The sequence below is a fragment of the Bradysia coprophila genome, unplaced genomic scaffold, assembly GCF_014529535.1.
Source record: "Bradysia coprophila strain Holo2 unplaced genomic scaffold, BU_Bcop_v1 contig_94, whole genome shotgun sequence".
Lineage (NCBI taxonomy): Eukaryota > Metazoa > Arthropoda > Insecta > Diptera > Sciaridae > Bradysia > Bradysia coprophila.
The window spans coordinates 6762196-6781831 of NW_023504022.1; the positions used below are offsets into that span (position 1 = coordinate 6762196).

The 19636-nt window shown below is 35.1% G+C and overlaps 1 protein-coding gene across 1 annotated transcript; it reads right to left on the reverse strand.

Annotated features, from left to right (window-relative positions):
* Positions 1 to 559: 559 nt before the first annotated feature.
* Positions 560 to 2639, reverse strand: LOC119085169 (SET and MYND domain-containing protein DDB_G0273589-like). The gene has a single exon (XM_037195466.1). The coding sequence runs from the start codon at positions 2399 to 2401 to the stop codon at positions 758 to 760; it is 1644 nt and encodes a 547-aa protein (XP_037051361.1). The 5' UTR covers positions 2402 to 2639; the 3' UTR covers positions 560 to 757.
* Between the last annotated feature and the right edge of the window lie 16997 nt (positions 2640 to 19636).

Sequence of the window (19636 nt, forward strand, 5' to 3'; positions counted from 1 at the left end):
TTTTACGGGACTTTTTTATATGTGCCTAGTTAGGCCTTGGTGCCTAGGCCCCAAAACCAGTCTCAGATATTTTTGATCTTCCTTACCTGGCTGGTTGTAAGTGGCCAAAAGTCGAAAAATGGGGTTTCCTAGTCCGGATTTCAGTTACTCAAAGTGGTGAGGACACAGCCGTGTATGGGTTCGTTGGAAAGCTGAGGTCAAATACTCCTGGGGCAAATATTAACTTCAAAAAATTTGATGATAAACGGCCGAAAATATTACCTCAGGAAAATTTCTCAAAATCTAGGGAGCCTAGGTGAACTTTGATGAAAGCTGTGACCTGACTAATGCAGTTATTTGATTAAATTGTTTTCTTATTATGAATGTGGAGGACCTCAGCTTTACACCGATGCCCATATTTAGTAGTTTACAATAGAAATATCCGAAGTTCGCAAACTTTTCGATAAAAAGTTGTTCAGCCCCTCCGTGATTCACTCTTTGCGCATGAACATTTCCCAAACAAATTTGATTTAAAATCGGATAGAGATAAGAAATCAGAAAGCTGAGAGTTTAAGTTCAAAGAAATTGGTTTTATTTCTGCAAGTAAATACAACCTGGGTAACCCTAACTGTAACAATACATAAGTCGTCTCATTAAAATTGAAAAAGAAAACAGAACGGCGCCACACATTTTTATGACTCAATCACAAAATTCTTTCCAAAGATTAGAAAAACAAAACAAAAAATGGAAGAAACAAATGTCCGAAACTGAGTAGCGTCTAGTGCTCAAATTGATCGATCAAAACATCCTCCAAAGATTTTGCAATCAAATCCAATTCCGGTGCGCACTTGATTTGACCAAACTTATCCAGCAACGGTACGCAATTGTCTCGGATCTTCTTTGCATCCCGACCGAAGGTCTTGCTGCAAGAACACAAATACAAAACTCGAGCATCGCGCCCACAGCAACCATTTGTCCTGCCATACTTTCGCACATACTGATACCGAACGTCCATCTTCAGTTCATCAATCAATTCCTGTGGCACCGTTGACGTCACCACGCATCTCTCGCAATCACAGTCGAATTCGCAGATGTCTCGTAGAAACTTTTGCCGATCGGCCGTGCAGTGCTTCAGCGAATCGTTTCGGAAATAAGTCACAAACAGTTGGTCACCGGTTTTGATTGGTCGCAGAGATATGCAAACGTTTCGATCGTCGCACGCAATGATGCACAGATTTGGTACGCACGAGTGGTTGATGTAGCTGACAATGGGGGACAGATTTTCCGTCATTGCCTGCGATATGCTGAACGGTGACTCAGCGTTGTACATCAGAGCGCCGGTGTTGCACTGAACGACGCAAAGATGATGGCCAATCAAGTGCATCAGGAATCGTCGGTGTTGTTTCGTTGAAAATTTCGGTCTGATGGCACGATGATTCAGAAATGTCTTGTAAACGAAACAGATTTGGGTGGGAAACGATTCCTTCAGCATCGTTTTGCGGTCGAATGACAATTTCAAAAATGCTCGATACTTAGCCTTAGTGTCACGTAACGATTCCGGTATTTCGTTCGGATCGCTCTGCACGGCCTGTTCGACGAACTGCCGTAACATTTCGACGTTGGGAAATTCAAAGATACCCATCAACAGTGAACGTACGAGCTGCATTTGTTGGTCGTTGATGGACTCGTTGTCGACTACGCGCATGCCGCATTGAATATTGTGGCATTGACTGTTCTCTTTGCATTGACTGCAAAACAACGCATCTGAACATCGCGAACACGGAACCAAATTTACATTGCTCTTCCAACAGGTGTCGCATCGATTGCATTTTCCATCGCTTTTCGTTAGAAAAGCCTTCTCTGCGATAAGAAATTTACCGGTGCCGATATCGCTGGTCGCGGTAATTTGTCGACCGTATTTCTCACTTACTTCAAGTTTCAGCACATTGGCCATACCGGGATAGTTGGGATTCTCTTCAAAGCTCAGCTGACATTTGAATTCATCTGACCGACCAACATCGTTCTGAATCTGCTCCAAGCAATGAGCTTTCCGTTTCTCCAATTTCGGCAACAATCGCGCCGGAAAGTCGGCTTTGATCGCCAATTCAATGTCGGCAATACATTCGTCGAACATATTCAACTGAAGGAAACATGCGGACCGGTTACCATACGCCAAACTTATGTGTTCCGTGCCTGTTTCGGCGAAGCACAAGCTTAAGTTGTACGATTTGATTGCGTGCAGCCATTGTTTGTTGGCGAACTGGATGTTACCCAGTTTGCGGAAGGCAACCGACCTATCATTTGATTTTTTCGGCGCTGATGGAATACCGAAAGTGAATTGAGTTCTTTCGAATATTCGCTCTTCCAAATCTTCTTGGCAAATATTTACGTAGATTCCGTTTGTCTGCTTCTGCCAGAGCATCTTCACTTGGTTGGATTGAGGTTATATGTCTTAAAAATTGCCGATTTTATAAATATTGAGAACCTCTCTCAATGGAGTATGAAATTTTCGCGATTATGATCGCGTCTTGTCCGCTATGAAAGTGGAAATTCAAATTGATTTCCTCAGAATTGCCGGAACTCGATATCGAACTTTAACACAGAAACGTTTTGACAAACAATATGTGCACGGATTGTGGTACTTTTCACTTTCGAAATGATGGTTGATGGTTACCGTGGTTACCGTACCGCACGGTTGCGTTTCGTTCATTGGTAGTGTGGTATATAAATCAACGCGTCAACATTCGAATGAAAAATTTCGCAAAGAATTCGGAAATTAGTGTCTGAATCAGAAAGTGATGTTGACTGAATGTTTGCTGAAAGCAAAATTCGAAGAAGAAGACTGTCCATCGCACATTTATACTGCAATTTGCGAACAGGTGTTAGTATTTCTATTAAAAAACATAGCTAACGCCGACCCGTACGAAACACCTATTCGTATCAAAAGCCTTTAAAGTGAAACTCTTCATTTCTCTTACTTCATTTTCTTCTCTGCTGAAAAACTATTCTTCCTTACATTATCCACTCTTTGCCTTGTTATCATATACAATTAAATTGCCGGAGGCAATATAGACAGCCCCGTACGAAGTCAAATTTCATAAATTCCTATTTAAACAGCTATATACCGCTATATTTACCTATATTTCACTGTAAATAAACATTTCACAGAGGAATATGCTATTATATAGCTCTATATGCCTGTATATAGCTCAATATAGCTGTATATAGGTATATATAGATGTCCGTATATGGAATCCCTGAAACCCCACACACATAACAAATTATTTCCATGTTAACAGAAACTCTCTAAGTATCATTTTTCCCAAGATATTTCTATTTTACTAAAATCCAATATGGCCGCCGGCAGCCATTTTGTTAGGAAACCGAAAATAGTACCGACGCTTTACATTCGTTAATACCTTTCAAACAAAAAAAAATTCATGAAATTCGGTCAAAATTTACTCGAGATATTGTCAAAATACACCACGTTCACTGTACGGCCGAGTAGCCAGATAAGAGCTCACTCCAAGAGACCTAGCTCACGCTCCGGACATAATTTCATAAACTTTTTTTTCCCTGATTGGTACGGTCAATACCTATCTAATAAAGCTAAAACAGACGAAATATGTTCAAATGTGGCCGACCTACAAGCAAAAACTGCTTGCCGCCCTGTGCCTGTTCCACACCAAGGGGTCTAACTCACGAGTCGGTCATCCGATTTCCATAAACTTTTTTTTTGTCGATCGGTATTGTAAATACCTTTTATTTGACGTATCACTTACAAGTTTAACGTTTAAATGTCCGGAGATATCTTCGAAAACCCGTAAAGCACTTATTGGGCCACAGCTCGGGAGGGGTCGATCCAAAATCACTCATCTTCGAACTTAGCCTGTCTTTTGACATTACCAAACGGGAAAAAAAAGAATTTTCAAAATCGGATGCGTTTTACTCAAGTTATCGTGCAGACGGACAGACGGACGGACAGACAGACGGACAGACAGACGGACAGACAGACGGACAGACAGACAGACGGACAGACAGACGGACAGACAGACGGACAGACAGACGGACAGACAGACGGACAGACAGACGGACAGACAGACGGACATTTTTTTTTTCGCGGATTTGGCATCTCTAGACAACCACAATAGGTTTCCCCTTACTCAGGGAGTCCAATTCGACGTGTTACAAACGTATGCGTAAACCTATAAGACCCCAGTACTTCGTACGGGTCTAAAAAGTACCAAGATTTTCCTGGGCTTTTCCCCAAATTGACGAGAGTTCTAAACGACTTTTTAGCGACTCATCGTCGAAAGCTGAGATGAAAAATAGTCGGCATTTGTGACCAATTTTTGTAAAATAGCAGACAGTAAAGGAGATATTAGAGCGGATTCTGATCATTGGAAGTAGACTCTAGGAGAAAAAGTGGACGAATTCTTAATTTGTGAATCAATCATCGATGCCCATTTTTTAAGACAATGAAATTGAAACACCAACTGTTGAAGGGTGAAGTTCTAAAGGACTACTAATTTTACAGATAACTTTATGGGAACTACTTATCTTCAAGAAATTTAGATATCCCAGAAGGTCAGGACTTAGTGCCGAATTGGCAATGCTGGTAATTCTGGAATTCCTTTGCATTTTTATACGAAAAATTGACCTTTTTTGAATTTATGGGTCTTTTCCCGATTTCCCTGAAGGGACATTTGGTAGCCAGTGCGGCACTGTCAGGTCTTAAACACAGTGATTTAGTTGAAAAATTCAGAGACGAGAGTTTTCAGAATTTTCGTTTTCAAAAACAGTCTCGTAGACACTATAATTGAACGAAATTTGCAAAAATATATGTCTGGCGCTAATGGAACAAGGAGCAGGGCTTAACCTATAGCGTTAGTGCCGCTTTTAGCCTTTGGACGCCATCGGGCAATTGGAAAAATAGGCGCCAATTTAGTAAAGCTAATTTTTTTTAAGGACCTCTTGCGCCATTTTCTTCTGCTCCACTACGGGCGCCACGGGCATTTGCCCATCTAACCCATATAGAAAAGGCGGCACTGTATAGCGTCTAACTTCAATTTTAAGAGAAATAAGCTAATGAAGGTTTGAAAAAACTTTCATTTGTTCACGTTCAAACATATGTGCAAACTTTGCTTTGGTTCGCCCAAATGTGGAGGCTTTTGGTAAAGAAACCACTGACTGACCACGAGTTAGCAAATTTGGTGATGAGTTGAAACTTCATTTCAACTATGATTCACTAGACTTGTTCGTGTGTAAATCGGTATAGTGTTCTTAGAGCATTGTATCGAGTACCACTGTCGCCATGGTCTGATTAGAAATGGTATTTTTGAACTGCATATTAATGCAAAACGTCGAAAGACGTATTTAAATTTTCTCTCAGATCGAAACAGTGGTCGAATGTCTTTTGTTAGAAATAATTTCAACAAGATTTTTCAAGTCTATTGGTCTAAATTGGATGTCATTTTACAGAAATCTGTATTATCATACGAAACAACCTCTTTTACTAATTTTACCAAATGTTTTTTTTCTTTCATTTCAAATAATTTTACCTTAGCCTTGGACTCATAGGTCTATGCATCTGTGCATATTCTTTTTCGTTATGATGCATGTTATTATGGATCATCTCAAAACGGAATTTAAATTATACTTAACGCTAACACAAAACCATAATAAATTAGCTAATTTATCAAAATGTTAATATTATGCAGCAAGCATCAAACATCTATAAATAATTCCTTAAATTACGTTATAGGTGTGCACAGAAATTGAATAAATATACCTTTTCATTAGCCATAATTGCTGGCTACAAACAATACATAATTAAAAATTATTCATTATCTGTTTGTGAGTTCTTCTGACTAATGCGAGATCTCGCATCGGAACAGTATGATGGACATATACTCCTCATTCCAATATAAATTATTGTTCATCTATCATATTAATTGATATCTTAACGAGTATTTTACGAATATATTGTTTTACGTTGGTATAACCATCAGGTATAGAACGATTCTCGCCGGAAAGATTTGTTTAATATTTATTTGCTGTTGAATGGACATACCTTTTCGCTTTTTTTTCTCTCGCCCGTATAATGCCGATTGCGCAGTATACTAAAAAAAGCACATTTTACGAGACACATTAGGGTATAATAGCAGAATCGTACGGGTGGTTAAAATGGAAATGGGGGTTATTCCACCATTACCTGTAGTTGTTTGTCCATCGCTGACAAAGCATAATAGTTCTCAGAAAATAGTTTTTTCTTACCGAGGGAAAAAAATGGAAATTCCAACAAGAGCGAAGCTTTTCAGCCAGAACGGAGACATAGCCGCTAGTCGATCTAGTTGGAATTTACTATTTTCTTCCAGATGTGCACGCAACGCTTTTCATATGCGCGAGGTGTGATTAACCGTTTTTCTACACCAAACAAAAAAATATCTCCCCGCGAAATGAGTCATTACTTCATTGATATGAGCATTAAAACTCAATTCCCGCAATTGTTTGGCACCTTGTATTTTGCATTTTGTGGTTGTATCTCTTCCCTTCGGCTCGGCCTGCAAAAGCCACACTTGGCAAAATAAAAAGTTCCAAACAATGTCGTAATCTACTACTATTGTACAATTTTTCAAAACCAAAACAAAGGTGACAGTTCGTGCGAGAAATGTTCTTTTTCTGTATACGTGAGAGTGGATTGATGAGCTATGATATGAATTGGTCGGTAGGGAAAGTAAACGGTCGAGAAGGAAAGTAACGGTTGGTAAGGATTGCACCAACACACTCTCACTATTACAGAAAAATATCTTTCAAAATACCACAACACAATACACACTCGATGTGTGTTTTCGCTTGGGCTTCGTCCGCGCGTGCACACACCTCTTGTGTGTATTGGGGTATGTTGTGTATGTTGAAATAGTATGTTACGTCACTGTTTGTAAATATTTGTTTAGGCAAGTGTGAGGTTTGCGGAACGAGTCGAAGGCGAGTGGAGTAATCATACGTGCCTAAACAAGCATTTACAAGCAGTGACGTAACACATTTTACATGTTTGTGGACGGTAAGTGCATTTTCCCTGTAACAAACAGTAATGTAAAGTGCACTTTACCGAGCATAAGCATAGCCTCTAACATCTTGTGACGAATACAACCCTATTTATCAACTTGTTACATAAATAACTATCAACTATCAACTATCAAATATAACTACCTCAACTGTCAAAACAGAGGGGTGAAAATTGAATTTTTCGCTCCCATCTTAATCTGCATCATAATGCAGGGGCCATTGAAAGACCTGTGTTCAAAGTGAGGTCCGGAGCATGTTTTGCAGTAGTGTTTTGTACCCTGATGAAGACAGCTTAAGGTGCCGGGCTGAGATCCTGAAAGATATAAATCCGTGTTTTTTCACACTTTTTATTGAATATCAAGTGAACCCGAAAAGAAATGTAGAGTTTGGAATTTTGAACATTGCCATATACAAAAAGTTTGTGGAAAATGCAGGAAAAAATCATTAAAAAGACGACATTTTTGAGTTCTTGAAGAAAATGCTCAATTTTCTCACAATTTACTCGCTTTAAAAAGTGATTCCGTTACAACCAATAGATTGTAGATTTGACAATTTCTTCCTATGGCTTTTACCAACGGGAAAAATGATGGCAATGACACACAAGAAGTCTCTCACTGTAAAGAATTCTGCTCAATGTTTTGCAGTCGTGATTCAAACTTCCAATGATTACAATAATTCCAATTAAATACGACCTTATACGGACATCTATATCATCTGTTATCGATAGAGACGACTCAAAATCAGCCGTTTGAGCTCTGGTAAATGTCGACTTATATTAAGAAGTTGTATGTTAAAACAATTGACGTAATAGATTTTGCATCAATCTTTTCAAAATGCTTAGATCAAACGAGGTAACAGACCTAGTCATTATATTAGTAATATGCCTTGCCGTTTGTGAAAAGTTAACATACTGGTAATTTTATTGAGTTAGACTTTCTGCAGCTAATCAGCGGATGAACTAGTTGAACTATTTAAAGTTTTAATGTTTTGTCATTTCTTCTTTAACTACTTCGTGGACGGAACTATACCAATTTTTCAGTCGATGCTTTTTTTCCCCTCTACATTCTAGCCCGAAAACCATTTCACACGATGCAATGTTGCATTTTCTGTAGAACAGTTGATCTAATATACACCACTTACCAGTATATTTATACCTTTGTACGTTAAAACCGTATGCACCATTAAACCTAAGTGACTATTAACAAGAAAAAGATGATTTAATAAAATGATCATAAAATTTATTTTAACTGAAGAGTCTTTAATATACAAATTGTAAATATATTAAATGGGAAGGCGCACAACTGATTCCCGTGGCGAAAAGCCGTAAATCACACATTTAAATAAAACGAAGCATTTTTATCGTATAACATTGGACAAAACAAGCAATTTGACTTTATTTGCTTACACACTATTATTAACAATAATCAAAATTTATTGAATATTTTTTTTAGTGCACACAAACAATGTTTGGAGATTCTCTATATTTTATTGCGGTCGTAAATTTTTTTAGTTATATTTTCATAGTTTTCTTCTTCTCTTCTTCCTTTTTTTTAAATCATATTTTAATGACTATTTGATAATTTTGTAGTTTTATCGTTTCTTGAGACATAAATTATCGAATTCATTGTGATTAAATTAAAATGTAGAACATTTTAATGTCATTTCATTTGTTGATGCATGCAACAAAGTTAGTGCATTAGTGACTGGAAAAGGACAACAATATTTATGAGATGAACAACTGTCAAAACCTTGGAAACACTAACTCAACCTGTAACACAATCAATTTTTTGTTGATGAAACTTCACACGTTGCCGGTTATTCCGACGTGCAGGGCTTATTATTGGGAATTTCAGTTCTCAAAATTCTAAAAATTCTTAAAAAATTCTAAAAATTCTCAAAATTCTTTAAAATTCTTAAAAAATTCTTAAAATTCTTAAAAATTCTTAAAAATTCTTAAAAAATTCTCAAAAAATTCTAAAAAAATTCTTCGAAAATATTTTGCATTTAATATGATTAAATTTTTCGTCTACTTCCTTGACTGAAAGTCAGGATTTTATGACAGATATTTTGAAAATGTTCTACATTGGCATAAAACGTTAAATACGAAAATTAAAATGTTTTCTGGTGGTTCCGACCAGTGGGTGGCTAAGTTCGAAGAAGTTACTTTTTGCGTGAAATTATATTCTTAAAAGAATTTTTTCCATGCTTATAGGACATATGAAAGGTAATATTTGAACGAGTGTAAATATTGCGGCCAGAGCGAAGCGAGGGCCGTAATTCAGAGAAGTTTAATTAATTCAAGAGGTAGGCAAGAGATAGTAGACTCATATTTATTGGGTGTAAACAATACCCTCCCTAGCAACCAAACTACAATTATTAAGGTGGTAAATACGTTTATGAATCACTGCTACTTTGTTTGCTCGTGTTGTTGTTGTTGCTTTGAAGCCATATTAAAAATCAGCGTTTCTCAAACTTATTTTCCCCCCTAAACCGATTTTTTGAGAGAGTTTGGATGCTAGAGAGAGTATTGGTGTAAAACATCGCTCGCTGAACCTTCAACTCACAGCTCTCTTTGTTTCTTCAGAAAATTAAATTAATTTTGAGTTTTCTAAACAGTCAGTGAAAATAAAAGAGATTCACAATTAATGATGTAGCAAACAGACCATTCTTGAAAACACCAGCTTATTTAAAAATGGTAAGGGACTGCAATTATTGGAAAATTTAGTCAGTCAAGCGGCCTGACCCACCTAAGAGGTAGGGCCTAGTTTCAAACTCAAAATGGTCTTAACATTAACAATGGTTTTTTGTCGTTTTGACAATGCTTTCATTTGAGTTTGTGAGCGTTTTGTCCAGCTTGTTTAAGATGAGTCGGCACTATGTCAGGGGCGACTTCATCAGTCGAAATCGTATCAGACACAACTTCATCTGATAAAATTGAATTTTGAATTGTTCGATTATATAAACGTAACTGACAAATGAATTGCATGAATTTATCTTTTTACAGCAAAAACAAAAAATTCTTAAAAAATTCTTAAAAATTCCTAAAAATTCTTAAAAATTCCTAAAAGTTCTCAAAAATTCTTAAACAGTCTTAAAAAATTCTTAAAAAATTTCCAATAATAAGCCCTGCCGACGTGCCTAAAGTGCCTGCTCGAACTGTAACGGAAACTGGTATCACTTTTCTATGTTTACTACGCACGAAGCACTAAGAATTTTACAGAGAGATTTGTTATCGACAACAACGACGATATTAAATAATGATCTCTTTCGAACGTCGTCTTTTATAACAAAATGCATGTTAAAACAAATGAAGTAAAAGATTTGGTTAATCTAGTGTCAAAATATCGTGACTTTGTCGCTCATTTCCTACACACTATAAACAAAACGTTGTCCCTAACTTATGCTTAGAGGCTTTTCGTTAATTATCGAAAATATTTGGAACAAATCTAGTAATAGATTCGTTAAATGTATCTGTCGAAATGCTACACTTGCCGTCTACTGTGAAATGTTAAAAATCTGCGTAACCATTTAAGTATAAGACTCAAAGTGCGGGAAAAGTGCGACTCTTTGAACTTATTTGATTAACGATAAAGGTAGTGTGTAAATAAACATATAAATTCCAATCGGCGTTAATAGATTTTATAGACGTTCTCTGATCAATTAATTTTATGGACGTTACGAAATTGGAATACAAATCTCTCGTATGCCCGTATTGAAAGTCAGCTGATTTATAAATGTTACAAAATCGTCTCATCGCTCTGTTAAGAAATTAATATTTTGGTCCTTTGGGTAAACAAAATCCTTTTATTTGAGTCGTCTGAAAATACGACGATCGAAGAAACAGATCTGATTGTAGTCTGAGAAGGAAAATATTCTCTAATTTTCGAGTTATGCAGATTTAGTCGACGGCAGTGAAATTTAGACAAAAATTTCCTTCAGCTGTTTTTGAGCTGACACTCATTCAAACAAAAGTGCTAATACGTCTTCATTCGCGTGAGATAGTTACACCCACTCGCGTGGTAGAGGTAGAACCGTACAGAAACGTATGAGCAGTTTTGTTTGTCTTGTGTCTAAATTTCACTGAGTGGATTCCTATAATAATTTCAGATTTTTTTTCGATGAGTCGTTCCATTGCGTTGGTACTCAGTATGAAGAGAAACAATCTATTGTTTTCTTAAAACTTCTACTTAAATCACTGAAAGATTAGAATTTTGCAAATACTTAGTAAGTGATTTGAATATCCCGTGGACCTTGAAAGCTTGAACAATCATTGCAGATTTGAGGTACGCGTAGTCTGACGAACATCTGCACATGTTTTCATCATGACCTCATAATCATCTTAGTTTTTCGATACATTTTGTCCGAAAAAAAAAATCAACTAAAAAACGTGACTCTCTTCAAGCCGTTGGGATTAAAACAGGACTCAGTTACCCTTACAAGTAATGCAATTTCTTTAACAAAAAAATGCGCAACAAACCAGTTGAAACCTTTCCAATGATCATCAAATTAATATGAATCTAATTTGCCACAAGAGCGAAGAAAAAAAGTGGTCTGCAAAATAAATGTAAGATTCATAAAAAGCATCGAAGCTGCGGGCTAGTAATCGATTCGATTTCATCGTCTTGCAACACACAAATCCACATTACAAACCCAAAATATATTTTTTTTTATTCCGTATTTGATTTCATTCCATTCGTTCGATTTGCACGGATAATTTCCTTAATACCGAAATTATACACTTTTTAAGTAATATTTAGCACTTGAAAGCATTTTTTTTGATTTACCATAAATGATTTCGCTGTACAATTATTGTCTTCGATTACAGAGAGAAAAAAAAATGAGAAAAGAGAAGACAAATCGAGGAAACAAAAAAAATGGTTCCAAATGGTACCTCATAGCGAATTATATCGAATTGATATACTAATTGACAGGTGCAAATTTTGGAACAATTTTATTATCGAAATTTTGCATGCAAATTGGTATTTCTGTATTATTATAGGTGGACAGGACAGGAAAAGCATATTTTTATCGATCCGATTCTTCAATAAAATTAATTTGTTAATTTACCGAATAATTTCAGTGCGTGTATGTCCGATGTTCCATTCTCATCGCATTTTATATTCATTCCGTTCTCTTAATAAACATCCATAATATTCATATGAGTCAACAGACGCACACAAAACATTCGTTTCCCGAGCATTTCTTTGCGAAAACGGTCATAACTTATGAAAAGGCCGTAAAAATTAATAAAGACTTGAAAAATCAACAGTTTTATTGACCTAATCTAATTAATGAACCTTCCTTAAATCAACCTCGTTTTGACATGGGTTTACGATTGTACGGGAAAAAAATCGAATCAAATTAAAAATTCAAAAAAAAAACTTTCAGATATAAAAAGTAGAATGCTGCTTTTATGATTAGATGGGCGTTTCTCAATTAAAATATTTATTTATGAGATTTTATTGGTTTCGATGTTTTCGATTTCGATTCCGTTACGCAATCACAATGTTATAGAGAGTGAACTTTGTCAAAAAAAAAATCTATATGAGAATGAGACGCTCATGATAAGAGGTCGACGCAAGCAGGGCTTACTTTAGATAATTTTAATTCTGAAAATTCCGAAAATTCTGAAAAAATTCCGAAAAAGTTCTGAAAAATTCCGAAAAATTATTTCAGAATTTTTCGTAACTTTTTCGGAATTTTTTCAGAATTTTCGGAATTTTCAGAATTAAAATTCTCTAAAGTAAGCCCTGGACGCAAGTCATTCTCATCCCTTAGACACCTTCAAATGCCTTGTATATTTACAATTAAATTGTCGGCTAATATATTAGTATGTAAAGAGTTATTCGTAATTCCGGCGTGATTAACCTTATTTTCTCAACTCATAAGGCCATTAAAATATGATGTTTTGTTGACGCTTTGTCTATTGACAGTACAGGTGAGAAATAGTAGACTTCTTGTTTGGAATTTTTTATTCTTTAGACGTTTAATATAAATAGTTCCAAACAATTACGTAAGTTATTTTACCCACTAAACTCTCTGAAAATGAGTTTTGAAGCTCATGTCAATGAAGTAGGACAAATTTTCCGGGGGCAGTAAGTAAATGTCAATTTTATTCTATCTTTTTTTGACATGACAGGAAATAGTCATTTGCTACCGAACTGTCACTTTTGTTTTTGTTTTGAAAAATTGTTAAAGAAGTTGGTTGATTTGCACATGTGATAAATGTTGTGTTTATCTCTGGAAGAAAATAGGAAATTCCAATTCGAGCGATTCGCAGCCCTCGCACCGCAGAACTCCAAAAACGTTACTCTAGTTGTACTTTCATATTTTCTTCCCTCGGTAAACAAATAACAATAGCTTAGTATATCAGAAAATCGATCAACTAGGGTAAACAAGTTAGTTACGAGCGACCCATCTGTAGATGAGTTCGCTAATAGAAGTAATGCGACTTTTACCTATAACTTTATGTCGACGTAAAAGTACAACTTATGATTTATAAATCGACAGAATCGAACCATACCCCGCATATAAACAATATTATAATTTACAAATTTAATTTTCTTGATTTTTAACACTACTGAAAGAGTGGTGGCAGTACATAAAATTTATAGTGACAGCTAGTGGAAGAGACTTATCATTTGTTATCTACGAGGACGACAAATACTGAGCTTTAGCTATAACGTCATCTTATATAGGAAAGCACATGTTTAAACCGATGTAGTGAAAGATTTTACTTCTATTCTAAAGTAGATACACTAATTGAAGTAATAGATTCGATACTTATCATATCTATTTTACGGGGTTAATTATAAACAAGTGAACGTACTATTTTACATACCGTTTAGCAATGGTTTCAAAGTTTAATCGATTTTTAACATCAATCATAAGAGGTTTAAATATGCGATGCAATATTGACCACCATAATTTTATATATTTTTAAAAAATATATAACTTATATTGGTGGAGATGCCGTGCCTATAGTATCAATTGATTTCGTATTCTGTTAACATGTCTGTTATTCATTCACCTGTGTGTTCACAAACAGATGTTAACATTTTGGTTTTATTTATTTTCCTACCATTATGCAGACATTCTTCTCATTTCGAATCGCCTATAATATAGGCTAAACACTTAGCGATGTAACTGTGGAATACTTTTGAGCTTTCTACGGTACATGATCAGGTTGAGTTCGTATTATGGTTTCTTCTTTGCGGCAGGTTCTTATATTTACTATCTAACATACGTTTTCAATCAGCGAAATGAAGAGCACATTGAGATTGACTGAAAATTTTATACGTTAGTGAACATGAAGGGTAAATGGTTTTTGTTTATTGAGTGTACTATAGTAGTACCGCCATAACTGCCGGAATTACCATAACGTCCAATTTGTTTTAATATTTTTCAATATAGTCCTTTTTTTCCCTCCACTGAAGCTTCGGAAGTCTTTGTTCCCTCGTTGAACAAATAACTGTTTCCTATAAGTGGTGTTATTTACCTTATTTTCTCTCCCCATAGGTCTTGTTGAAATTTCCTATTTTCTCCGCTCGGTGAACTATTCTCTCAAAAATATTTTCACGTGTCTACAATAACATTTTTCCAATTTTCACGTGTCAAAAGTGAATTTTTGAAGCGTTACAAAATGTCTCTGCGTTAACATGACGAAAATTCACGCGTTAAATAGCGTTAAATAGTACAAACGAGAACTCGTGGTATATTATTCTTAACTTTTCATCAGTGCCATGCTTCTACGGTATTGGACTTTTCGCATAGGCTCCCATAAACATTACACTTTATATTGTAGATATTGTCACTCGAGATTTCTTTAATATTTGATTTTCAACATTTATTTATAAATAAATGTTCGTTTCTGATGCCTTTCTCTGGGTATCTTCTATAGAAAACGTTTTGTTTAAAAAAATTGAAGTGAAAGATTTCACATCAATCTCTAAAATGAATAGGTTAACCATCTAAAAGACCCTATAAATATAGTGATGATATGCACGCGAACTGATAAACTTTTCATACAAAAAAAAAATCAAATGTGATTCGTCGAGATTATTAGAAGAAGATACAATCGATTGCTACAGGATTGAAAGAGGAAGATTCGTTGCTGTTATGCATATACTTCTTTAGTTGTATTTAAACCTTTCTTCCACCGTTTACTATTTACGGTACCGAATTTTTTAGAAATCTTTTACTTCTATTGTTGTGTCATACATTTTCCTATAAAATCTCATAGCCTAGAGCTCATCGCTTACTACACTTTCATCATCGTTTTTGATAGAAGGTGATTATAGCATTTTACGTGTTACGGCATGTTTCATTTTCATTTACATTGCCTAATCACGTAAAGCATTGTGAGCAGAGTCTGATTCTTATAATTGTTCTGTTTTCGTCATAAGCCAGTAAGGTTTACAACCCGCTGGTGATAAATAAATAAATAATTTATTAATTGGAAAATACTAAACAGCACGAAAACGGACGCTGGAAATGACCATTTATAGTCTTCAAATATGTAATTGAAGCATGCAAACGGAGACATTTCGCATTTGATTTAGAAAAAGGCAATTAGCTTCGACTGCAACTAAAATTCTTTTTTTCATTTCAATTGAAATTCAATCGAAACTATAAATTCGTAATACTAATTCATACACACTGGCTTGCGATGTATCATTTTACAATTTTTCTAATATAATTTGATGATGACCATTTAACATTGACCCAATATTTAGAAATTTTGCTGGTATTTCTTTGCAATAAATCGATGTGCATATATTACTGTTAACGTGTTTTATGTCTTCGATAAATTATAAATTATTGTAGCGCCGTGGTATGCATACATGCGATACACTTTTGTATTATTATTAAATTTGTGTAGGTTAAAGTGAAGCGAAATTAATATTATGCTTTGAAATGCAATATATATGTGCAACTGGTCGTCGACACACAACATAGTTTTGTGATGGAATCACTACAAGACATTTCAAAACAAATAATTTCTGGCGCATGGTTGCATTACTTGAAACGAGTTCCGATATATGGTTGCAGGATGACTTGTCTATGTCAGTGTAATAAGCTCGCATGCCAAGCCGATCCAATATAGCGAGCTATTATGGTAGATTTGAGACACAGATGTTGATGGTTGTACGTACGTACAGTGCGTGCTTCTAAAATGCTACCGGTAAGCGTAACTAAGAAACAATAAGGCAATTGCTAATGCACAATTGTATGTTAACTTGTTAACTTATCGTTGTGCGGACGTAGGATCACGCTTTGACTTTAATCCAAAAATCATTCTTTAGTTTTATGATTCAAGTAAAATAATAATTGAAGCAAAAATTGATCCTAAAAACGAAGGTAGTAAAATGAAGGTAGACTTGCGCCTCACGAATGGTAATTGGTAGTAAACTTTCATATGCACACATACGTATGTGCATTGTGCAAGCCCATTGCTTTGTTTGCTTTTTGATAGCTTTACCATTCCACTGACAGGCCACGAGTGTTAGCAAGTTTGGCGATGAGTTGAAATTTCATTTCAACTATGATTCGATAGACTTGGTCGTGACCAAATTGGTATAGTGGCTGTATCGAGTCTGTCTATCACTTAAAAAATCTTAAACAAACCAAGCTGCTTCTATTTTTTTTTACTGTGTGTAAGGGGGCAAATAATATTTACTTCTTAATGCATATACACTGCACTCGTTCGTTAAGATGGTATGCACATTTCAAGCCAATTTTCAGTAATTCAATTTTTAGGAAATCTGAAATGAATGTTTACGAGAAATATCTGCGTAAGCTCTATAGCGTCATAAAAAATCAAATTTAACGCGAAATTTTATCAACCAATGGGGGTTTTTGGAAAGATCTCGACTCGACGAGCCTCTAAGCAAGAATAATAAAACTTGAGGAAATTCCGGATCAGTGAAGAAAATCATTTGCAAAAAAGGGCTCAAAAATTGCAAATTTTTATTGCTTTACAGAGTTAGAGCGCTATCTGAAAATTCGTTCTAGCTTGATGCATTTAATGCAAACAGGGACGTGCTTAGCTTGTTGTAATTTTGTCAGTGAAAGTCTAAGATATAATAAGATCTGCCTTAATTTCCGTGAGGGATTATGCAAAAAGTGGTTTTCCCGCAGCTCCCAAACTAGCAGATTTATTGGTTCGATCAAGATAAGTCTGCAATTTGAAAAATATTTTTAAAAATCAAGAAATAAAATTAAAAATTTGTAAATCGGCAGACCATACTTCTCGCATAAATTCTCATTTTAGAATGAGACGAAATTCAACGAGACACGAAATTTGTATCCTTTAAAGCCAAAGACCTTTTGTATTCCAAAGTCAATATGATATTTTCAGAATAAATTAAGAATTGCGTCAACCGCACTTTTTTCTCTTTAAAATACTTAATCCTCTCGATTATTTGTATATTGTAGAAAATATATACAATTTATCACGTGGCTTTGGTGTTTATTACGATATTATATACGTACAAATCGTTTAAAAACGAAAATGTGAAGCCGGTTTATTTATTTCTTTTTTGCAATATCTTTTTAGTCACGAGTTCATTATAGCAAGGTTATGTTGTTTTATTATTTAGAAATTTTTGACTATCCGCATCCAAATCATTTTTCAGATCATGTGATGTTTCGAAGCTTATTATGTTTATACAAAACCTGTAAAAGGTCAATGAAGGCTTTTATGGAGAAAAAAAGAATATTTAAAATGTAAATAATAAATAATAGACGAAGAACCAAATGTGTTTGTGTTGCTGCTTAAATGCAGAGTGATATTTGTTTCGTGAGAATTTAAAATTTAATTTTATTCTCCGCTTTTTCGGTCGAAACGGATTTGTTACTTAATTAGGAAGGCATATAGAAGACAGGAGACTGTAATAGCGTGACTTATGGCTTTTAATGAAGAGTTATGGTTTTTTATTCATATTTTGAAAAAAGTTGATCCGGTTCCACGACTTATTCCTTGTGATGATAATGGTCAGTTGTTTAACGACTTCAAGAAAACTGCAATATTCAATATTTCAATATTTTTACATTGATCGAGATTGAAAAAACGAGTAGGACGAGAAAATTCAATTTTTTGCGTTTTTATTTTCGTAAGAACTGGAAATTTGGGACCACACTAAAAGCTTTAGAACGTTATGTAACACTTAGACTAACCAATTAAGCGCATTTTAAAAAGTTTTTCACAATCGTAGTTTCATTTTTACGATTGAGATATATACAAAAAAAGTTTCATGTAAACTTCCTCATATGGTAGACCGGTGTGGGCATAGATTCAAAAGTATACTCTCAGGGTTAATTCGTGCCTTGAGCGTGCCAATTGACGGCGTAAGCGTGCTGTAAATCTGAATTATTGATGAATGAATGGTTTGAAGAATGAACAAATTAAGATTGAACAGAGGTACATCATACACCGTACATGGGCTATATTTGAATAAAAAAAAAGTAAAAATCAACACAACTTTTATTATGAGGTTCATATTTGAGGAACATCAAAGCATCTAGCAGGGTAACAGAGGTCTTAGCACGTCAGATATTCTATTACCCTGCTAGGTGCTTTGGGAAAACACATTTTGTTTGTCAAATGAATAAGTAGATTTTCGATTTTCCGTTATGTTTTTTTGTTGGAGGCTAAAGTAGTTATTTATACAACCGAGTGATAAATGCTTTTCTACGTCCTCGAGTTGCGAAAATATACTTTTTCATTAGTAGATCTCACACATTTATTTTCATATTGGCAATATTAGCATATGCTTTAAATTTTGTAGCTCATGCTACGAATTTTGTAGCTGATGCTTCAAATTATGTAGCTCATACTACGAATTGTGTAGCTCATGCTACAAATTATGAAGCTCATGCTACAAATTATGTAGCTCATGCTACGAATTGTGTAGCTCATGCTACAAATTATGAAGCTCATGCTACAAATTATGTAGCTCATGCTACGAATTTTGTAGCTGATGCTACGAATTTTGTAGCTGATGCTTCAAATTATGAAGCTCATGCTACAAATTATGAAGCTCATGCTACAAATTATGTAGCTCATGCTACGAATTTTGTAGCTGATGCTACGAATTTTGTAGCTGATGCTACGAATTTTGTAGCTGATGCTTCAAATTATGAAGCTCATGCTACAAATTATGAAGCTCATGCTACAAATTATGTAGCTCATGCTACGAATTTTGTAGCTGATGCTACGAATTTTGTAGCTGATGCTACGAATTTTGTAGCTGATGCTTCAAATTATGAAGCTCATGCTAATTATTATATAGCTAATGCTACGAATTTTGTAGCTGATGCTACAAATTATGTAGCTCATGCTACAAATTATGTAGCTCATGCTACAAATTATGTAGCTCATGCTACGAATTTTGTAGCTGATGCTACAAATTATGAAGCTCATGCTACAAATTATGAAGCTCATGCTACAAATTATGTAGCTCATGCTACAAATTATGTAGCTCATGCTACGAATTTTGTAGCTGATGCTACAAATTATGAAGCTCATGCTACAAATTATGAAGCTCATGCTACAAATTATGTAGCTCATGCTACATATTATGAAGCT

What these genes read in the sequence shown, in the direction of transcription:
- LOC119085169 (XM_037195466.1), bottom strand. Translation starts at nt 2,401, where the DNA reads ATGCTCTGGCAGAAGCAGACAAACGGAATCTACGTAAATATTTGCCAA.